This window comes from Branchiostoma floridae, chromosome 5 (genome assembly GCF_000003815.2).
Source record: "Branchiostoma floridae strain S238N-H82 chromosome 5, Bfl_VNyyK, whole genome shotgun sequence".
NCBI classification, from domain to species: domain Eukaryota; kingdom Metazoa; phylum Chordata; class Leptocardii; order Amphioxiformes; family Branchiostomatidae; genus Branchiostoma; species Branchiostoma floridae.
The window spans coordinates 3,485,793-3,504,233 of NC_049983.1; the positions used below are offsets into that span (position 1 = coordinate 3,485,793).

The window sequence follows — 18,441 nt, forward strand, 5'->3', positions numbered from 1 at the left end:
CACATGGCGATCCTTCTTCGAAACTCAATAGCCTTAGGCGGGCTTCGCTCCCCCTGGCGGGAACACTGCTATATACGGGATCATGAGGCCCGCTTATGAATATTAATTAGCCTTTGGCCTCCTCTTCGCTGATTGGCTAGGTCTTTGATTCAATTAACTCTCCGGCTGACGCGCACAGGTGTGGCTCTGTGTGGGGTCACGGAAGGTCACGTCAGGAGGCCAAAAGAAAACAAATTTCCCCTCAGAAAAGTGCCAAAATTAATCATTTTAAAGTTGTTTATGTCAAAAATTTTACTTGAATCTTGTTACCAAGTATCTAATGCCTATCTATACCAAATTTCAGGTCATTTAATTGTAATACCAGGGTACAGGAGCCAAAAGTGTCCTTTTTTGGTCAAAAATTGGCCAAAAATCGCAAAAATAAGCATTTTGTTGCACTGTACACCAAAAGTGTTAGTGAATTTATATGAAGGGATTATCAAGGCACATCTGTGTCAAATTTCAGCTCATTCGGTTGCAATACCAAGGTACAGGAGCCAAAAGTGTCCTCTTTTGGTCAAAAATTGGTCAAAAAATCGCAAAAATAAGCATTTTGATGTACTGTACACCAAAAGTGTTATTGAATTTATATGGGGGCATTATCAAGGCACATCTCTGTCGAATTTCAGCTCATTTGGTTGTAATACCAGGGTACAGGGGCCAAAAGTGTCCTTTTTTGGTCAAAAATTGGTCAAAAAATCGCAAAAATAAGCATTTTGTTGTACTGTACACCAAAAGTGTTATCGAATTTATATGGGAGCATTATCAAGGCACATCTCTGTCAAATTTCAACTCATTTGGTTGTAATACCAGGGTACAGGGGCCAAAATATACAGTTTTGGTCTAAAATTGACCGAAAAATCTCAATAAAATCATTTTAGAGGCAGATATGAAAAAAATGAGAAAAAAGCATCAAGGTATTGGCCCATTCTACCCCTGTGCCAAATTTCAAGTCATTCGGTCCAGGAACGGCGGAGATGAATCACTTTGAAGATTTGACAGGAGAAAGAAAGAAGAAGAAAGAAACATTACGAATACAATATATTTCACCATACTATGTATGGCTGAAATATAATTACGAAAGCTTCAATCGTATCTGAGAGCAAGACCCCAAAATTGACACTATGCCTTAGTCACAACACAGAACACGCTCTGAAAGAAAAAAAAAAATTGATAGAAGGGACGAACTGCGCATGCTGCAGACGGTCTCAGTTGCAAATGTGAAGGCAAGCAGAAAATATGGTGTTTGAGAGGTACCCTCCATTTGTTTGGCCTTACAATTATAGATCAATTTGATGCGTAGAAATAAAAACAAATATGTACTTGGAAATAATAAGAAAGAAACAAAATCCTGAAGATTCAATCTATTCTGAGAGCCAGACTATTTCCCCCAGGCTGACTTGGTCACACCACCGTGTACTTTTGCGAAAGTACGTATGTTGCAACAGTTATTCACATCATGCATGAATAGGCATAAATGTGACGTGTCGGATAGCAACCAAACAAGTACATTAAATGGAAGATTATTATATTTGACACCTTGGCAGAGGTTACAGGTTATAGGTTATCATGCTCACTGACCCCGCCCGAAAGACATGTCATGATCAATCAATCAATCAATCAATCAATCAATCAATCAATCAATAATTTCACACGTCACAGATCAAGCTTGTAGGGCTATATGTGAGCTGCTGATAGGTGCATGCATGGACACCTTTTCATTATAAACTGAATAATGTTGTCTTGATTTTAAGCAAATTACATGTAACATCAAGGCTTTATTCATTTCCCACAACACGTATGGTCTTTTACGATCACACCCTGTTAGTTAATGGCTTGGAAGAAATTACAGCCTTGGGTAGATCTCACCTTGCCTCACCTCACCTCACCGGTCCCATAGCCTCACCGGCCGTAGGGGCAGCTGTGAGATACCACACCCCAAAACATGACTGTAGAAACGAAGAATTCGAATAGCAATTCAGTTCTCAGACTTGTAGTTTGGCATTTAAAGCCAGCTGACCGAGCGCTTTGACGGATCGCTACTGTCACTGTTCTTGTACTCTGTGGAAGGCGGCTTATTCTTGTCGGTAAATTTAGTGGCAAACGTTACCTTTGGAGTCCGACCGCAAAATCTATATCAGCCACGTGTAAGTCCAGGAATCGCCTTTTTCGCCTTGCAGTGTTTTTTAAAACTTTCATAAGGATTGATTGCTCTCATTTGTAGCGTATCTCGCGTAACGACATGTTTCACAATAATGACTGTATAAACGTTTACGTTACCAATAAATTAAGGTGCACTCTCACCGCACTTGTGTCAAGCTTGTGTCACTGCGGGGTTCGTTCACTGCGTCACTGATTTGTTGTTTTCTCCAATTCTTCTATAATTTAGATACTACGTAATACGTAAATGTATGACTTAGAAGACGACAAAATACACAAAAAGTACGAAAATTCGTTTTCTTTGAAATTTTTTGACCCCGCAGTGACACAAGCATGACGCAAGTGCAGTGAGAGCACACCTTTACAATTATATGATGCTTTATACATTATCCATTAAACCCGGTAAATAAAAATTTGCCAAATTCTAATTTTCCTTTTTGTTCTCAATTACCTAGATAATAAGCTAAAAACTGTAACGCTTTAAATTTACTTTCAAATCTAACTTTTTATTTAACTGTAAATCAATTCCAATAACAAGTAACCGTAGGTAACATACTCTGTGACCTAATTATGGTTTATGTCGGTTGTGATGTTTTCTGTGGTGTATAACTTGATGTTTATATCGCATACAGGACACATCACATCGACTTATACAAAAAACTTACTTAAAAACTAACATACCTATCACTGCCAAATTCAAACAAAATCCTGTACACATCAACAGCAAAATCAGCGTCTCAATCGAACGACACCAATGAAAACAACCACACAGCTTCACAATGGATACCTGAGACGCACACCACTGTGGACAGCTGACAACACGACATGCACATTACCCCGTATCTGCTTTGAGATAAGTAATTAGCGAACCCCATGGCCTATAGGCAAGCTGTTCCACAATGCGAGAGAAATAGGGGTGATATCTCAAATTATTACATCGATAATGAAAACAGCTAGCGTGAAAAAAATTCAAACGATCAAACACATTCTAACCATAAAATGCATATGACTATTAACCGCGCAAAATGTTAACAGTATGCTATATCAAACGAACCTAAATACTAGAAACGCAAAGCCGGAACGAGATGGCATATTCCGACGAGGACAAAATCTGCTTGACGATATCCAACTACCACAAGGCTTAATGCGCGATCATAAGGAAGACCTGGAACACTATACCGGACGGCGTAGGGGTAAAAACTGAAATTATTTCATCCATAATAAAAACAGCTACCGCGAAAAAAAGTGCATCATTTCGCAATGGAGTACAGACGACATGCCAAACCACATACAATTGCGGCAAACGGAACATAGAGATAGAGATGCGAACACTCAACGCTAAACCGTTCACAAGACTCTGTCGCTGGAGGTTACCCTCCAGTCACAGATTAATAAACTATATGGTAAGAATTTTTTTACTTAATGGTCACCACGTAAAAAGGCCTAAAGGTCATTTCAAAGTGTGACTAGAAGGCCACTCCAATATTATGGGTTATATTGTAACTGTAATAGCATCTCTTCTCCCTAGGTCAGAAACATCATGATTGAGACCAGCTCAATTGCTAACTATGAGTGAGGACTTACTGACCCAACAGGCGAAACAGGGGTTACGAAGGCTGCTCGGGAAATTCCCTATCCCATTTAAGCCGGAATGGTTTGATCCACTCACACCGAAAATGTCTCCTACTCTTTTCGATAAGTGTGGCGGGTTCTTTTACGTGCCCAAGGTGTGGCTCTCCCAGAACACGGGACCTCAATTTAACGTCCTATCCGAGGGACTAGGTGCTAGCCGAAGCTAGGTGCTCATTTTTTACCTGAGTGAAGTGAGGAAACTCGAATTAAGTGCCTTTCCCAAGGATTCGATGGCTACGAGACTCATTAAATAACTCAGAGGGCTTTAGAATAAGTTGTAATGACCTAAAATTTGATATGTAAAGTCACATTTTTTTCAGCTTGATTAAAAATGAAAATTTGATTTTCTTTTAAATTTTACGAAAATATTATTAGAATGATTTTCAATCATCGATGCGATTCTTTCAATTTTGGAAATATGTACAATTATTTGCCTCATTTCTTAATAGCAAATTTGGTTATGAAAGAAACTATTGATAATATGATATGCTACATCATAAATATTTGTAAAGGTTTACACAACTAGAGAATATTCAGAAGGTTAAAATAATGTTAAAATATTTCCAAAGCAACAAATCTCTTAGACGAAATAATTACAACTAAGAAAAATAAGGAATAGAAAACATTTGCAGGTAATAACAATGACAACCCTCTCGTTGACTTTGAACGAAAAACCTGTATCTCGTTCAATTACAAGAATTTACGCAACATTTCAGAAATATAGACATGAAAATGACATATCCTGGCTCTAAAACAAACAAAGAAATCAGCCATTTTGCTTTTTGTAAAGTATACAGTGCAAAGACCTTATATTTACTTGATTAGTAAGTATATAAATGATAATAAATTACTAATGCATTATTATCATTATTAATTATAATAAATTAATAATAATGATAATTATCGATAATACTTTATGAGAGTAGTCTGAAGATAAAGAAGCACGTTAAGCCGCAGATCTTATACCATAACAACCCAAAGGTGCATGAAAAATAAAGGAAGAAAAAATTGAAAATGTCATATGCTCAATCATGAATATTTGCAAATGTTTACGCAACTGGACAAATATTTAAAGGTTGAAATAACGTTGAAATATTTCTAAAGCATCAAATCTCTTAGACAAAAATAATTACTAAGAAATGAAGAGCATAAAACATTTTGCAGTTAATGACAATTACAACCCGCTTCGGACTGTGAGCGAAAAAGCTACATTTCAGAAATTTACACATGCTGTCTCGTGATAATGATATGTTCCGACTGTAAAACAAACAAACCACACAGTCGTTTTGCTTCTTGTGAACTATACAGTGCAAATACCTTATTTTTACTTGAGTAGTCATTGGTACTTCATGAGATTAGTCTGAAGATAAGGAAGCGCGTTTAGGCGCAGCTCTTGTACAATAACAACCCCCGGGTACTAGAAACTTCATTTCCATGATCCAGTGCTCTAAGGGTACGGACATGACACTGCCAAATTATTAGTCTGGTAAATGATCGCAGTGTACGCATAGACGCCGCCACAGTCGGTTGTGTTGTGTAGAGCTTGTTACGTGCATATACGAAGAATTATTGTTACAACTAAGAAAAGGAGCTCTCAGCCGACCGACAGCAGCGTGCAGAGTCCTGTGGTTAAAGGCCCTTCGTCTGGAGTCTGGAGCACGAAGCTGTAAGTTCGAATCCCGGCTGTATCGCTCACCCGCTTGGCAATCTGATGGAAAACGTTACAGCGTTTAGCCAGAGCCTAAATTTGATTTTGGTCGCCAAAACATCCAGGAGGGATTTCCCCTGTACAATGAGCCGACAACTACTGTATCTAGAGTCTAAATCGTCTCTGTTATGACCAGTGTAAAATACATTTTCGATGAGCTAAATCAGATTGCGATCTCTTTCTTTCTTCACAGCTCGTTTCTGATGTTTAAAGACGTGCGGAACACGTACACAGACGTCAACTGCAGGTAAGTGACGAATCATTACTTAGCCTGAATGCCAGACCCTCGATCTCAATAATATCCATCGGGTAACTCAGCAGTCTGATTCAGAATTTCCTCGGGTAGCATGTTGGCCCTGGAGCCAAGTAGTTGGCTTGTGTAAGTCCTGGAAATAGTTCGGCAACCAGACTAGTCGTTATTCGTATGAAAGGATTAAATATATTGCGACTGAACAGAATGTATGCCAGAGGTGGTGTGATGGAGAATGCTGCCATGTTGATGTTGCTTCTCTTAGCTGCGGCCTGTGCAGCTACAAGTAGCCCGCATTTTCATCCGTGTAGCAAGGCCGAATGGCAAGAATGTATGTCTGGCAGAAGTAAGGCAGGTTTCAACACTCGGACGCCTGGTCTATCCACATGCCTCATATGTGAGGTCCCGAATGAGGCTGTTACCACAGGAAGTCCATTTTCTTTCTTTGCTGGGGTCCAACATATTGCCATTAGGGGATACCCATTCCATATCCTGTCGGCAAAGAGCTTGACGATGCTACACCATTCTGTGGTCAACACTTTGGTTTTGATAGATACAAGTATTACTGACATAGAGAACGATACATTCTCTGGGGTTTCCGATCTCTACAAACTGTCCCTAGATTCGAACAGGTTAACACGTGTGAAGCAGACCTGGTTCACTGGGTTGGAGAGTCTTTTGGCTCTGGTCTTGTCCAACAACAACATCAAAGATATATAGAGCCAGGAAGCTTCGAACACCTGTCCAGCCTACATATGTTGGATCTAGATAACAATCTGTTACAGGTTGTGGACTCTGCCTGGCTTTTTGGACTGGAAGGCAGCTTGATCATGAACCTAAGTTCAAATGCAATAAATAGCATTTCTACTGAGTCATTTCAACACCTACAATTTTGGACCTTAGACCTGAGTGGCAATGCTCTGTCATGTTTGGATGAATCAGTGTTTCTGGGACAGACATCGTTGTCAAGGCTCCATATCAGTAGTGAAGTGTTGGCATCTGTCTATGATGCAGAGCCACATGGAATGATGTGGAGCCTACACCGGTTACGCCATCTAGGCAGGAGGGCAGTAACATTGGTTGTTGAGGTGCCACAATTCATCTTCTGTGTCAGACACAATGCTAATGAATTCTCATTTGGATGGGTGTTTGACTCATCGGACAGTGTGCCTCGCAACGTCGAGTTGGGAAGTGTTAACCCTGGCAAGTCTTGTGGCGCTTTGCCTCTGGGTCATTCTCTTAGCACGATCTTCATCCAGACTCCTGCAGTTGTCTTAGTTGCTGACGGCTCTCTGGGAGACAAACCGGTCCCCAATACGCTTGAGCAATGCAGACGAGTTTGGGAATACGATGGGGGCATATCACTGAGCCTTGAGGAACACTTAATCTTCCGATTAGTTTCTATGGCCAAAGGGAATACAAGCTTTGAAGGTGTTGCGATGTCGTTTTTCCAGGCACATGTCCCAAACACACGCACAACCACAGAGTCTGGATGCAACCCAAACAACACCCATGGCAATGCAAAAAACATCACCTGCATTCTCCTCACCAAAGATGAACATGCCGACTTATTCTTTAGCGTTCACCAGAGTCAATGTAAGACACACACTACAGCAAAGACTTACAGTAGAGGTACTGAAAACTCCAGCAGCCTGACAAACTACACTGAATATGTGAAACATGACTACACATCTACAGAGCGGGGAAACACCTTTACACCGCAATTACATACCACACCTAGAGCAGAAGTACCACCACCGGCAGATCATGGTCTCATATCAGTTGTTGTCTCGGCAGTGTCCATTCTGGTCCTGTTGTCCTTTGTATTGTTGGCATTAAAGCTGCGCTCAGCACATTTTAACGCCGATGATGTAAGAGCCAGCGACAATGAAGACATTTTCACAATTCCAGCTCCGGTTGCCTTTCCTGGTTTGATCAGGTCAGCTTCTGTCCCTACATGTTCGAGAGAGGTGATGTCGGATGACGTAGCCTCCTGTAGGTCATTGCCCGCTGTCCTGCATTCCGTCCAGCCTACTTACTGCGAGATCCGAGATGACGTAGCGATTGCTCAGAGGCCTTTGCCTGGTCTCCCTAACACATACTGGGAGATTCCAGATGACGCAGATTCTGGCGTAGTACGGTCAGCTTCTCTACGTGCAATAACGTGCACACGCGGGAGCGCCGAAGACGATGCGTCATCCTGTAGGTCATTGCCGGCAGTGCTGTCCTTCGATCCCGCCTACAGTGAGATCCCAGATCACATAGCAGTCGCACAGCGCCCCCTGCCTGTTCTCCCGCGCACATACAGGGAGTTCCTAGATCAAGAAGTCACTTCAAAGCGCCCCCTGCCTTCCTCACGACATAACTACAGTGAGATTCCAGATGATGAGGAGAGCGGACCCTTACCTTTCTATGATGATTTTGCCGAGTTTTCGTGTCGTGTCCTTGGCAATAGGGGGAGGCTGCAGAATCGACGGGCAGCCCGTAATAACACTACAACTACAAGCAGACACACGTTTATAAGACCCGTCGCCACATATGGAACGTCTGAAGGGACCAAGGCCCAGATTAACAACGTTTATAGAAACGCCTCCGAAGTCCAGGGTATAAGGGCCCGTAGACAGTTGAGGACAGCTTTGGTTTCCCAGCCTTCTGACCAAGGTTTGAGGACCTACGTCAACGTCACAGATGCAGTTCTGTCAAAGGGTCGACACGTCACCGAAGCTCATATCGCTATCCTCGCATCGCCTGATGCCTATTGTACTATGGGTATCCTACGGGAGGAAACCCATAGCACACCACGACGTGCCTCTCTCCCCCTTGTCACACTGCCTAACACCTACTGGCCATGGGAGGTATTAGGGGAGAACACTTCTGGCACACCAAAGTGTGCCTCCCTTCCCCTAGTCACACCGCCTAACACCTACTGGCCATGGGAGATATCAGGAGAGGGGGACCCCTACACACCACGGCGTGCATCCCTTCCCCTAGCCACACCGCCTAACACCTATTGGCCATGGGAGATTCCAATAGAGGAAACCTGCAACACATCAAGGCGTGCTACCCTTCCCCTAGTCACCCTGCCTAACACCTACTGGCCATGGGAGATATCAGGGGAGAACACTCATGACACACCAAGGCGTCCCGCCCTTCCACTAGTCACACCACCTAACACCTACTGGCCATGGGAGATATCAGGGAAGAACACTCATGACACACCAGGGCGTGCCTGCCTTCCCCTAGCCACACTGTCTAACACCTACTGGCCATGGGAGATACCATGTAAGGGAACCCATAACACACCAAGGCGTGCCTCCCTTCCCCTAGTCACACCGCCTAACACCTATTGGCCATGGGAGATTCCAATAGAGGGAACCTGTAACACATCAAGGCGTGCCTCCCTTCCCCCAGCCCCACCGCCTAACACCTACTGGCCATGGGAGATACCATGTAAGGGAACCCATAACACACCAAGGCGTGCCTCACTTCCCCCAGTCACACTGCCTAACAACTACTGGCCATGGGAGATACCATGTAAGGGAACCCATAACACACCAAGGCGTGCCTCACTTCCCCCAGTCACACTGCCTAACACCTACTGGCCATGGGAGATTCCAATAGAGGGAACCCATAACACACCAAGGCGTGCCTCCCTTCCCAAAGTCACACCGCCTAACACCTACTGGCCATGGGAGATTCCAATAGAGGGAACCCATAACACACCAAGGCGTGCCTCCCTTCCTCTAGTCACACCGCCTAACACCTACTGGCCGTGGGCGATATCAGGGGAGGGGGACCCTTACACTCCACGGCGTGCATCCCTTCCCCTAGCCACACCGCCTAACACCTACTGGCCATGGGAGATACCATGTAAGGGAACCCATAACACACCAAGGCGTGCCTCCCTTCCCCTAGTCACACTGCCTAACACCTAATTGCCAGGGGAGATGCCAGGAGAGGGAACCCCTAACACACCATAGCCAATAACTCTCAGTCAATATGTATGACTTAAAACCTCTAACCGCCAACATTACAATTTCAGGATTCAGAAATGACAATTTAAAAAAGTATATACCTTCGTTGCGTCAGTATTGTTGATGAGAAGATCTTTGCCTCTCCAAATGTCAATTTCAAGATGAATTGTATTGGACGTTTAAATTTACAGGGCAGTCAGAAATATTCAACGTATATGAGGAGTCTTTTCTTACTGATGGTTCAGATTGCAAATTTACATAAATGTTTATTTTAAAAGTGCTAAAATCACACTTTTCGTGCAGTGCCAATAGAAAGCAAACATATGGTGGCCATTTTGTCAACAGGAGGCTGAGAGATGATGTTGCTTTCTCTTGTTTAATACACAGACGGTATTGTCCTTTTTTGAATAAAACTCTATTTGATTATGATTCTTGACTAACGATTACATGTGCAGCAAGTGTTCATGTACAATTGCAAGCCAGATCTTTGACATGCTAATTACAAATACGCCACGAAAGATGGAGGCTGCGATCTAAAACGTTTTGCCGTCTCCAAAATTACTGCTTTTGGCGTACGTCTTCTTGCAAATTTCTATACAAATATGTAAACAAAAGGAGTCAAAGCGTTTATGACTTGAAGAGTTGTGGTGTCTCTGGAAACGAACCAGACGAAATAAAATACTCTACGCCATGGTCTCTCAATCCTTCCAAAGGCCGAGCGATTGACCAGAAAGCCTTTGCAATGCCATCTACGTCAAAAGTAACATTATTGCACAAAATTTTCTTTTACTTTTGTATGCCGGGTACTTTATAATATTCTTTATGCATTTATTACTAGATCTCAAACCTCGTGAAAGATTGGGGTTTTGTAAACTTCTTGTTTCAACTTGTCTTTTTTTGCATAATTGGTATTGAATGATGACCTTCTGTGCCAAATTCATATCTTCATTATCATGATCATCAAGATCATGAATTATAAAAAAATCCGTTAAAAATTACCTATATTTGCATTTAATCGTATGCAAAATATAATTATAATATATAAATATAATAAAGGAATACAGCTCGATTTTTCCTTGTGGTTATAATTCACCGGGGCTGAAAAAGCATTCTAAAAAGAAAAATGGAAACTATTTTTTCTTCTTTTATCATTTGGTAATTAAGAAAGCTTGAGTATGATTCATTCAGCTGTAAAATTCTGTATATAGATACGCTCCCATGTTGCAACAAAAGGCTGAATTGCATGTTAGTTGCTTTATAGTATTTTTTGTGTTAATGAATCTGATGCAATTGAATTTATGCAGTTACCTTTTTTTAATCTAGTTGCCATATGTAAATTGATTGCCATATGTAAATTGATTGCCATATGTAAATTGAAACTAACTGAAATGACAAGGGATCCACGCCCTCATACCATCACCACCTATACAAATTATGCACTGTGTGTTTTTTGTCATCAATTACATGTTTGTGCAAACGTGGCCATCTTTTTGTTAACAATATTAGTAAATTGAGTCTCCTCCACCAAACAGTAAATCTTGGCAATCTTATCTTAATTTGATAGCATTTATTATTTATGCAAAAGAGTTTATCATTTTTATAATTCATATTCAATACCATGATGTTTGTCATTTGCCACGATTGAACAATACCTCACTCAGTATGCAAATTTGCCCTCATTAGCATATTTCCTATCCACCAATGGACTTCTCTTTCTCTGTCACAAAGGCCTGAGGTTCAATTGGTCCTATTCTGGTTTATACAATTTCCTTAACTATATAAGCTAGATTCTGATTGGCATGATTACCACTTATTTTTTATCACCATTAACCACCATATTAAACGCAAATCATCTACATAACAAATATTACGAAGATCTGTCGGCTCAAAATTCTTTTTCAAAATCTGAAACTAAATTTTCTCCTGCAATACCAAAACGCCGCTAGAGGGCCAAACTTACACCGCTTACTCTCTTTTGAAAAAAAATATTTACAATTGAAATCACAACCATATTTTGTACAGAACTGTTGATATCCACTGCAGTACCGTAACAAGCTGCTATTTGGCCCAACATCTAAACATTTCAGGGCCTCAAGACCTACTCACGTACCAAATACAATCGATATAGGCCCTCTAGAGTTTAACTGTCCATCCACAAACATACATACATGTATACATGTATACAAACATACAAATGTACATGCACACAAACGCAACCGAAAACATTACCTTCTGAACGAGTGTAATGAGGCTGGGTTAGTTGGTAGTGGAATCATTTTGATCAATGATATAATAAGTAAATGAAGTAAATCCCAACATGTCAATTAATCAGATTGGGTAATAGCTATGTGTAGGGGTGTACAAAACCGATATTTTTTTTATTAGTCCGGTCCGGAAAATCAGGCCTGAAAATATTAGCTGGACCGGATGTTGGACCTATTAGAAAATAGATTATTTGATCAGGCATTCCCACGTTTTTGCACTTGCAGGTTGACGAAAGTAACAAGAACGAAGTAGAGTTGAGTTTATAGTCATTTCTAACAAGTTTGACAGTCAATCGCAGAAAGACAGCGTTGTAAGATTTTAAAACGCCAGTTTGAGTCTAATGCCGCATGTCAGTTTTCTGTAGTTTCTTTTATATAGAACACCTATTGTTTAACCCTATCTAGACCAGGCTTTTCTGGGATCCCTGGGACCAAGGGGGGGCTCTTTTGACCCCCCCCGTCGTATTTTCAAAACGGCTTGAGTTACGATCATCAAATTTAGAGGGGATGATGTACTAGTAGAGTTTTATATTTTCTGCAATTTTGGTATCGTTATGACGTAATATGACGTAATTATGACGTCATAATGTCATATTTTGGGCTAAAATCGTCAAAATATTAAATTTCCGCTATACTTAAATGTATTGAGCAAAATGATGACAATAAAGCTTATCTTATTGGTGTCTAAGTCTGCCAAGTCTTATGTTGCCAATGGCGTCGACACTGACGTCTATGTGACGTCAGAAAATGACGTCATTTGTTCGCCATCTTGGATCGACAACCGTGAATTTTCTAAAATACGACTTTTTCCACATATAACCCCAAAATCCAATAGAGATGGACTGAAAATGATCAAGTGATTATGTTTTGTAAGAAAATAAAAGATTTTGACGGTATTTGAGTAAAAATTACATGTATTTATCGTTGAAAATGACAATGTCCGCCATCTTGGATTTTGACCCATGACGTCATGAAATTAGCATAAATTATGAATATTTAAATGAAAATATTACTTAAAATTACAGAGGATGTTAATGATATTAATAAACAAGTTTGATCTTGCAATTAAACCATGATATCCCATAATTCAAACTGAAATTAGTAAATTTGGGAAAATATGCCTGTCAGAAACCCGTTGCCATGGCAACACGAAAAATCACAAACTAAAACTTTTTTCGCAGAATTGTTGTCAACAATATTTTAGGAAAAGTCACCAAGTTTCGTAGTCCTAGCACACGTCGTTACCTAGTTATACGACGTCAAAGTCGACGCGGGCACTTTTAGCCCCCCCCCTGGTCTAGATAGGGTTAAACCGAATGTGTATATAACTTTGATTATGTTGAAAAAAAGCAAAGACGGAGCAAAGGTACATCTACATACTGGTAGACTTAAATGTGGACTGGAAGAAAAAGATGTATCAAATACACTACATGATATGACACAAAGCTGCGGTGTATAACAGTTAGTTGACCAACTAGAACTGTGAACCAACGAGAGCTGTGAACCGAGAACTATCAGTTGTGGCATCTTACATTGATCTAGTATTCACCTAGGAAGACAAAAATACGTACAGTTAGCGTCTCAAAACACGACGATGTTTATACCAAAGGCAATGGTCCACACAGCAGGGCAAAGAACAGTGCTCAAAAGAAAATACAATAATTTACGACGGGAGCACCCCTCTCTGAAATGAAAGAGGCACCATGGCTGTTGCTGTGTAACTTTGAAGATATTGACCAGGCAACTGAGATGTTGACTGACGTCGGCATTATACATGTGACTCATGTGACAGACATGTTAGGTCAAGCGCACTCTTGACGTACTTACTTCCATCAAGGAGCCGATGGAGATGAGAAATGAGGCAAAAAGAGGGACGCCCAAACAACTGGACTGGAAAAGAAAGAGCTGTGTACTGCAACCAAATGAACCAATTGAACATCAGTAACTCGCAAAGGCTCCATTCTACGGATACATGTTGTTGTTGTTATTGTTATTGAAGCATACAATGGAAACCCGAAAGAGACGTGGAATACAATCAAATTCCTCCTTGGAAGAAAGCACACTCAAGGAACGGGTACCGGATCTCATGATGGGCAAAAGACCAGATTCTTGACTTACAAACTCTTTTGCAACAGGAACAATTCCAGCAAGTCAGCTAGCAGTAAGGCATTGCCGGACAAAACTATCACCCTGTGCGACTCCGGAAATGGAGACGCACAGGGTTGGAAATTATAGCAACGGGCAGATGTTGTTTGGAACAACAACTTTACATTATTTTCATCAATGACATGTCCAGCACTCTGGAGAAGGGGATCTGAATCTTATTCTGTATGCTGACGACAGTACAGTACTTGAGGATTTGAAATGCGTAGCAGAATCCTAAGGAATACTTCTTCGATGTGAAGATACTAGGCAAAGAGCGAGCGAGAGTTGCTTTTTAACAAAACTTCCCTACACCTTAAAAAAAAAACTTGATGAGACTGAGAATCCCCACGAGGATAGACAAAGACTAAAAGATACAAGAGAGAGCTCCGGAAATATCAGGACAGGCAAGCAGGTAAATGGCGCAGGGATAAAGCTATCTCAACAATCACCGATTGAGGTCCAGGGTACGGGTTCGGATCATCAAAGATGAGAACATTTTAACCGTTACGGCAAAGGATAAAACTTTGAATGACGTACCGGGAGGTAAGGGGTTAAGAAGAAAACTGAATGCGAAATAATTAGTGTCATGAATAATGTTCAGATTGCTAAGTCTTCTCTGTTCAGCAAGCGGAAAACAAGACAGGATTATCTATTGCAATACTTCAAGCATGTAATAATATCTTAAATATATATAATGCAATATCATTTACAATAGATCTAATAGCGGATACATATACCGAATTCAAGTTTCCAAACTTTTGTGTTAGCTTGATATTGTTTGGCCACGTCTATGTGGATAGACTGAGTACTACTGTCGTTCACCCGCAATGTTATTAATAAGCTATATAAATGTTTGTAATGGCTTATTAATACCAAAGCTAGAGTTATAGACGTGTAATTTTTGCGTTTTACCGTTATGATTTTAGCGATGAAACAAAAAAAGTTTAGTTTTCATGATTTCTTTAGGTTCAATTTTTCATACTGTACCTTTATGAAAGCGGTCATCCATTCTACAGCAAAAAGAATGAATAAAGCACCATTAGCGAGGGAAACACTTTGTGTGTGTTTTTGTTTAACACTAATTTTCTGAACATTGTCTTTTGATATTATTCAACGATTATTTGGCGACTATTGACCTAAGTCTACCAGTCAGGACCAGGCATAAGACTACATGTAATACTTTAAACAGTACAGCAAGGCCGTATACAGCGGTCACCAACTTACGTTTGTAATGAGTCGCATATCCCTAGAAACTTGGGATGAATTTCATCAGATTGACTCCACATAGTCGAACAAGGAGACACGAGCTGTCATTTATGCCTAGAGCTCTGAAGTTGTACAATACGAAATTATCTACCTCATGTGCTCTACTGCGTGAAACTGACTCCTATACGACTTTTTAAAATAGCTTTTAACTTCCTGTAAACTCGTATTTGTTCCGTGACTAATACAATTTTATCATGTGTTTTCATCAGTAGATGATTGCTTTTATCTGTACTGTAATACTATTTAAACCCTTGTGTGAACCTCGCAATTTAGCCTTTCAGGCTGCGATGAGTTTCCTTAAAGATCACCAAAATTCAGAGAGTTGAAAATCGTGTTTTCATTGGTTCTGGTAACCCCCTGTAACCCCCTCCTAATTTCAAACTTCATCTTCAAACTTTGTCAGTAAAACTTAAGAACACATGGAATATGGGAATATAAAACTTTTTTTGTCACATCTTAATCAGAAGTATCAGAATAGCCATCGCAATTTCAGTAATTTTCAGTCATCAATAGTTTGATTTTGGAGGGTCTCAGAGGGGGGCCCCAGAATGCCATAACGAAAAATAGCTGGAGGGTTTTAATCATATGGCTGTTCATAGTTCCCCATACCTATCACACATAAAAAGTTTGAGTTGATTTGGCCGACCCCCATTTTCCGACCTCTGCCTGGTTTTGCCTGGTTTTCTCCTGCAATGACTGTTAACACACATGCTGCAAACATTTTTTTTTAAAGATCGGACCTCAAATTCTTAAGAGCTGCCCATTTTTATGAAGGCCCTTTTTTTCAAGTCTTACTTATGGGGTTTAATGGGATGATTGACAAAGATCAAAGCCCATTTTTTACCAAAAGCAAGTGGGAAATAAAGTTACTAAGGCTGCAAGTATCCAGAAACACATTGCAAAGGTGATTTTCAAGCTCAACCAAATATCTCTTTAGAGCTGCCAAGTTGAAGTTTATTCAATTGTTGTTCGCATTATAATATGTTACATCTGGCTGTAATTTAATTGGGGGGTACTTGGGGGGTTAATGCTTTATAATGCAACTGCTCCCTTGTCCAGGTTCAATGTCAAGTGGTCAATAGAATTGCATTTTTTTTCTAGAAAATTCAGAAAAAATATTCCTACCAGAACTGGAACACTCTCCTCTGGAGTACAGCATGGCTTTGAAAGATCGACACAATATGGCAGCGTAGTATTTCTAAAACGTGACGTTTTCGACACCTAAACTGAAGTCGTCTGCATTTCTGAGGTCCCTGCCATGTGCTTCAGAGCGCCGTGGTGGTAGCCAGTTGAATACCTTAGAATGAACAAGGAATCTGGCAAACTTTAGACAGTGAACTTCACGCCTTACATGTAGAGGTTCTAGATCACACATCTGTAGCGCTGAACTGTAGGCACTGTATGAACGACAAAGAATTACCTTACAAGCTTCCTCCATCTTACAAGCTGAATTCGTATGACTTTTGTCAGCACATTCTGATAACCAGAGAAAACCTATTCCTAAACGAAGTAAAATACCAGCTCTTTAAAGGCGCCCGTTTACATATTCTTCTGATCCATTGCTTAAAGAAAAAAGAAACATACGAATCTTACGGAATTCAAACGAATTTCTGCTAAATATATACAATTTTAAGTAAAAAGAAAATTAAAGTCCTTACATTTCGTAAACTATGCTCCTCAGTAGTATATATTTTCAACATTACAACATTAGGTCCTCAATATTGACTGACTGCATCAACTTCAAGTTCGGTTTATTTTGTTTCATTTATAATTGTAAAACAAGTTGTAAGTATAACAGCGGTCATTGTGGCATGCGAACAATCGGCACATATCATTGATGCCTCCTAGCGATTGTTACCGTATTTGCAGCTATTCTTTATTGTTCTGCAATAATGTCTTATTTTTTTATTTTATTTTTTTATTTTATTCGCATTCGTTTTTAGAGCATTGGACAAGAAGCTCACTATGAGCTTATGGGGGTCTTCTGCTCTATATTACATACAATGACAAACAAAAGTAACAAAATTGAGATAATAACGAAACGTATAACTTAAAATGACATGAACATAAACATCATTTTGCAACATACGAATAACATAAATACTAACAACAAAAACGGGCTAAAGCGCATACAAGGCTGGCATTACCAATCAATTTCAAATCAAATTAAATAAATCTTCCGGTCATTTTGATAAAATTAAAAACATAGTCAAAGATGTTACAATTTGTCGAGTGTGGAAGGAAAGGGCTGCCCGTAGTGAGAAGGGTGCATAAGGTATTGTCAGACGAGTTAAGGGGGTCAGGCGAGAGTAATTCTTCTAGGTTTAAAAGGGATATGGAGTGCAACATATGAGTCCTTTCGCTATTGTATAGTTCGCAGTGCAACAAGTAGTGCTCAGTTGTCTCGTCTGAGTTCCCACATTTACAAGTAGGGCTAGTTATACAATGGTGTTTGAATAGGTGTGAGTTAAGCTGGCTGAAATCGCAGTTTTCTCCTGGAATCAACTTCCTTTGTCCGCCAAAACATCACCATCTATTAGTATTTTTAAAAGAGAACTGGAGTCTTTCTTTGACAGCCCGCCCAGACACACCCACTACTCCCATGGCCACGGACGCCCTGCAGTTCACTTGACCAGACTCAGACAATAATGTCTTGAACTCCAAGGAGGCATTTTTTAACCATACAGGGAACACGATGGTCTGAAATAGCTAGGGGTGTCTACATATTCATTAGAATTTACGGAATACATAAGGGATTTACGGAATATATACAGTTCTTGGAATTCTTAAGGGTTTTACAAAACACATACAATTCTTACTACACTGTCTAAGGTTACAGTGTATAAATTCGGTATATTTCAGTAGTTTGTAAGTAGTAAATCGAATCGATTTTGTAAATTCGTATGGAAACCTTTGAAAGTGATCAAGGTGTCAGCACAGTTTAGCTAGGTAGCTTCATTAAAACATTTAGTACTTGATGTTGACTAATTTGTTTGGATAAAC

General features: G+C 40.2%; 2 protein-coding genes across 2 annotated transcripts in view; one reads left to right on the forward strand and one right to left on the reverse strand.

Moving 5' to 3' along the window:
- Nucleotides 1-18,441, reverse strand: part of LOC118416653 (mucin-5AC-like) — a 151,842-nt gene that overhangs the window by 17,537 nt on the left and 115,864 nt on the right. The window lies entirely within an intron of this gene.
- LOC118415584 lies at nt 7,763-9,724 on the forward strand. The gene has a single exon (XM_035820278.1). The coding sequence runs from the start codon at nt 7,763-7,765 to the stop codon at nt 9,722-9,724; it is 1,962 nt and encodes a 653-aa protein (XP_035676171.1).

Bases quoted from the DNA above. Each gene is read 5' to 3' on its own strand.
- LOC118415584 (XM_035820278.1), top strand. From the start codon at position 7,763: ATGTCGGATGACGTAGCCTCCTGTAGGTCATTGCCCGCTGTCCTGCAT.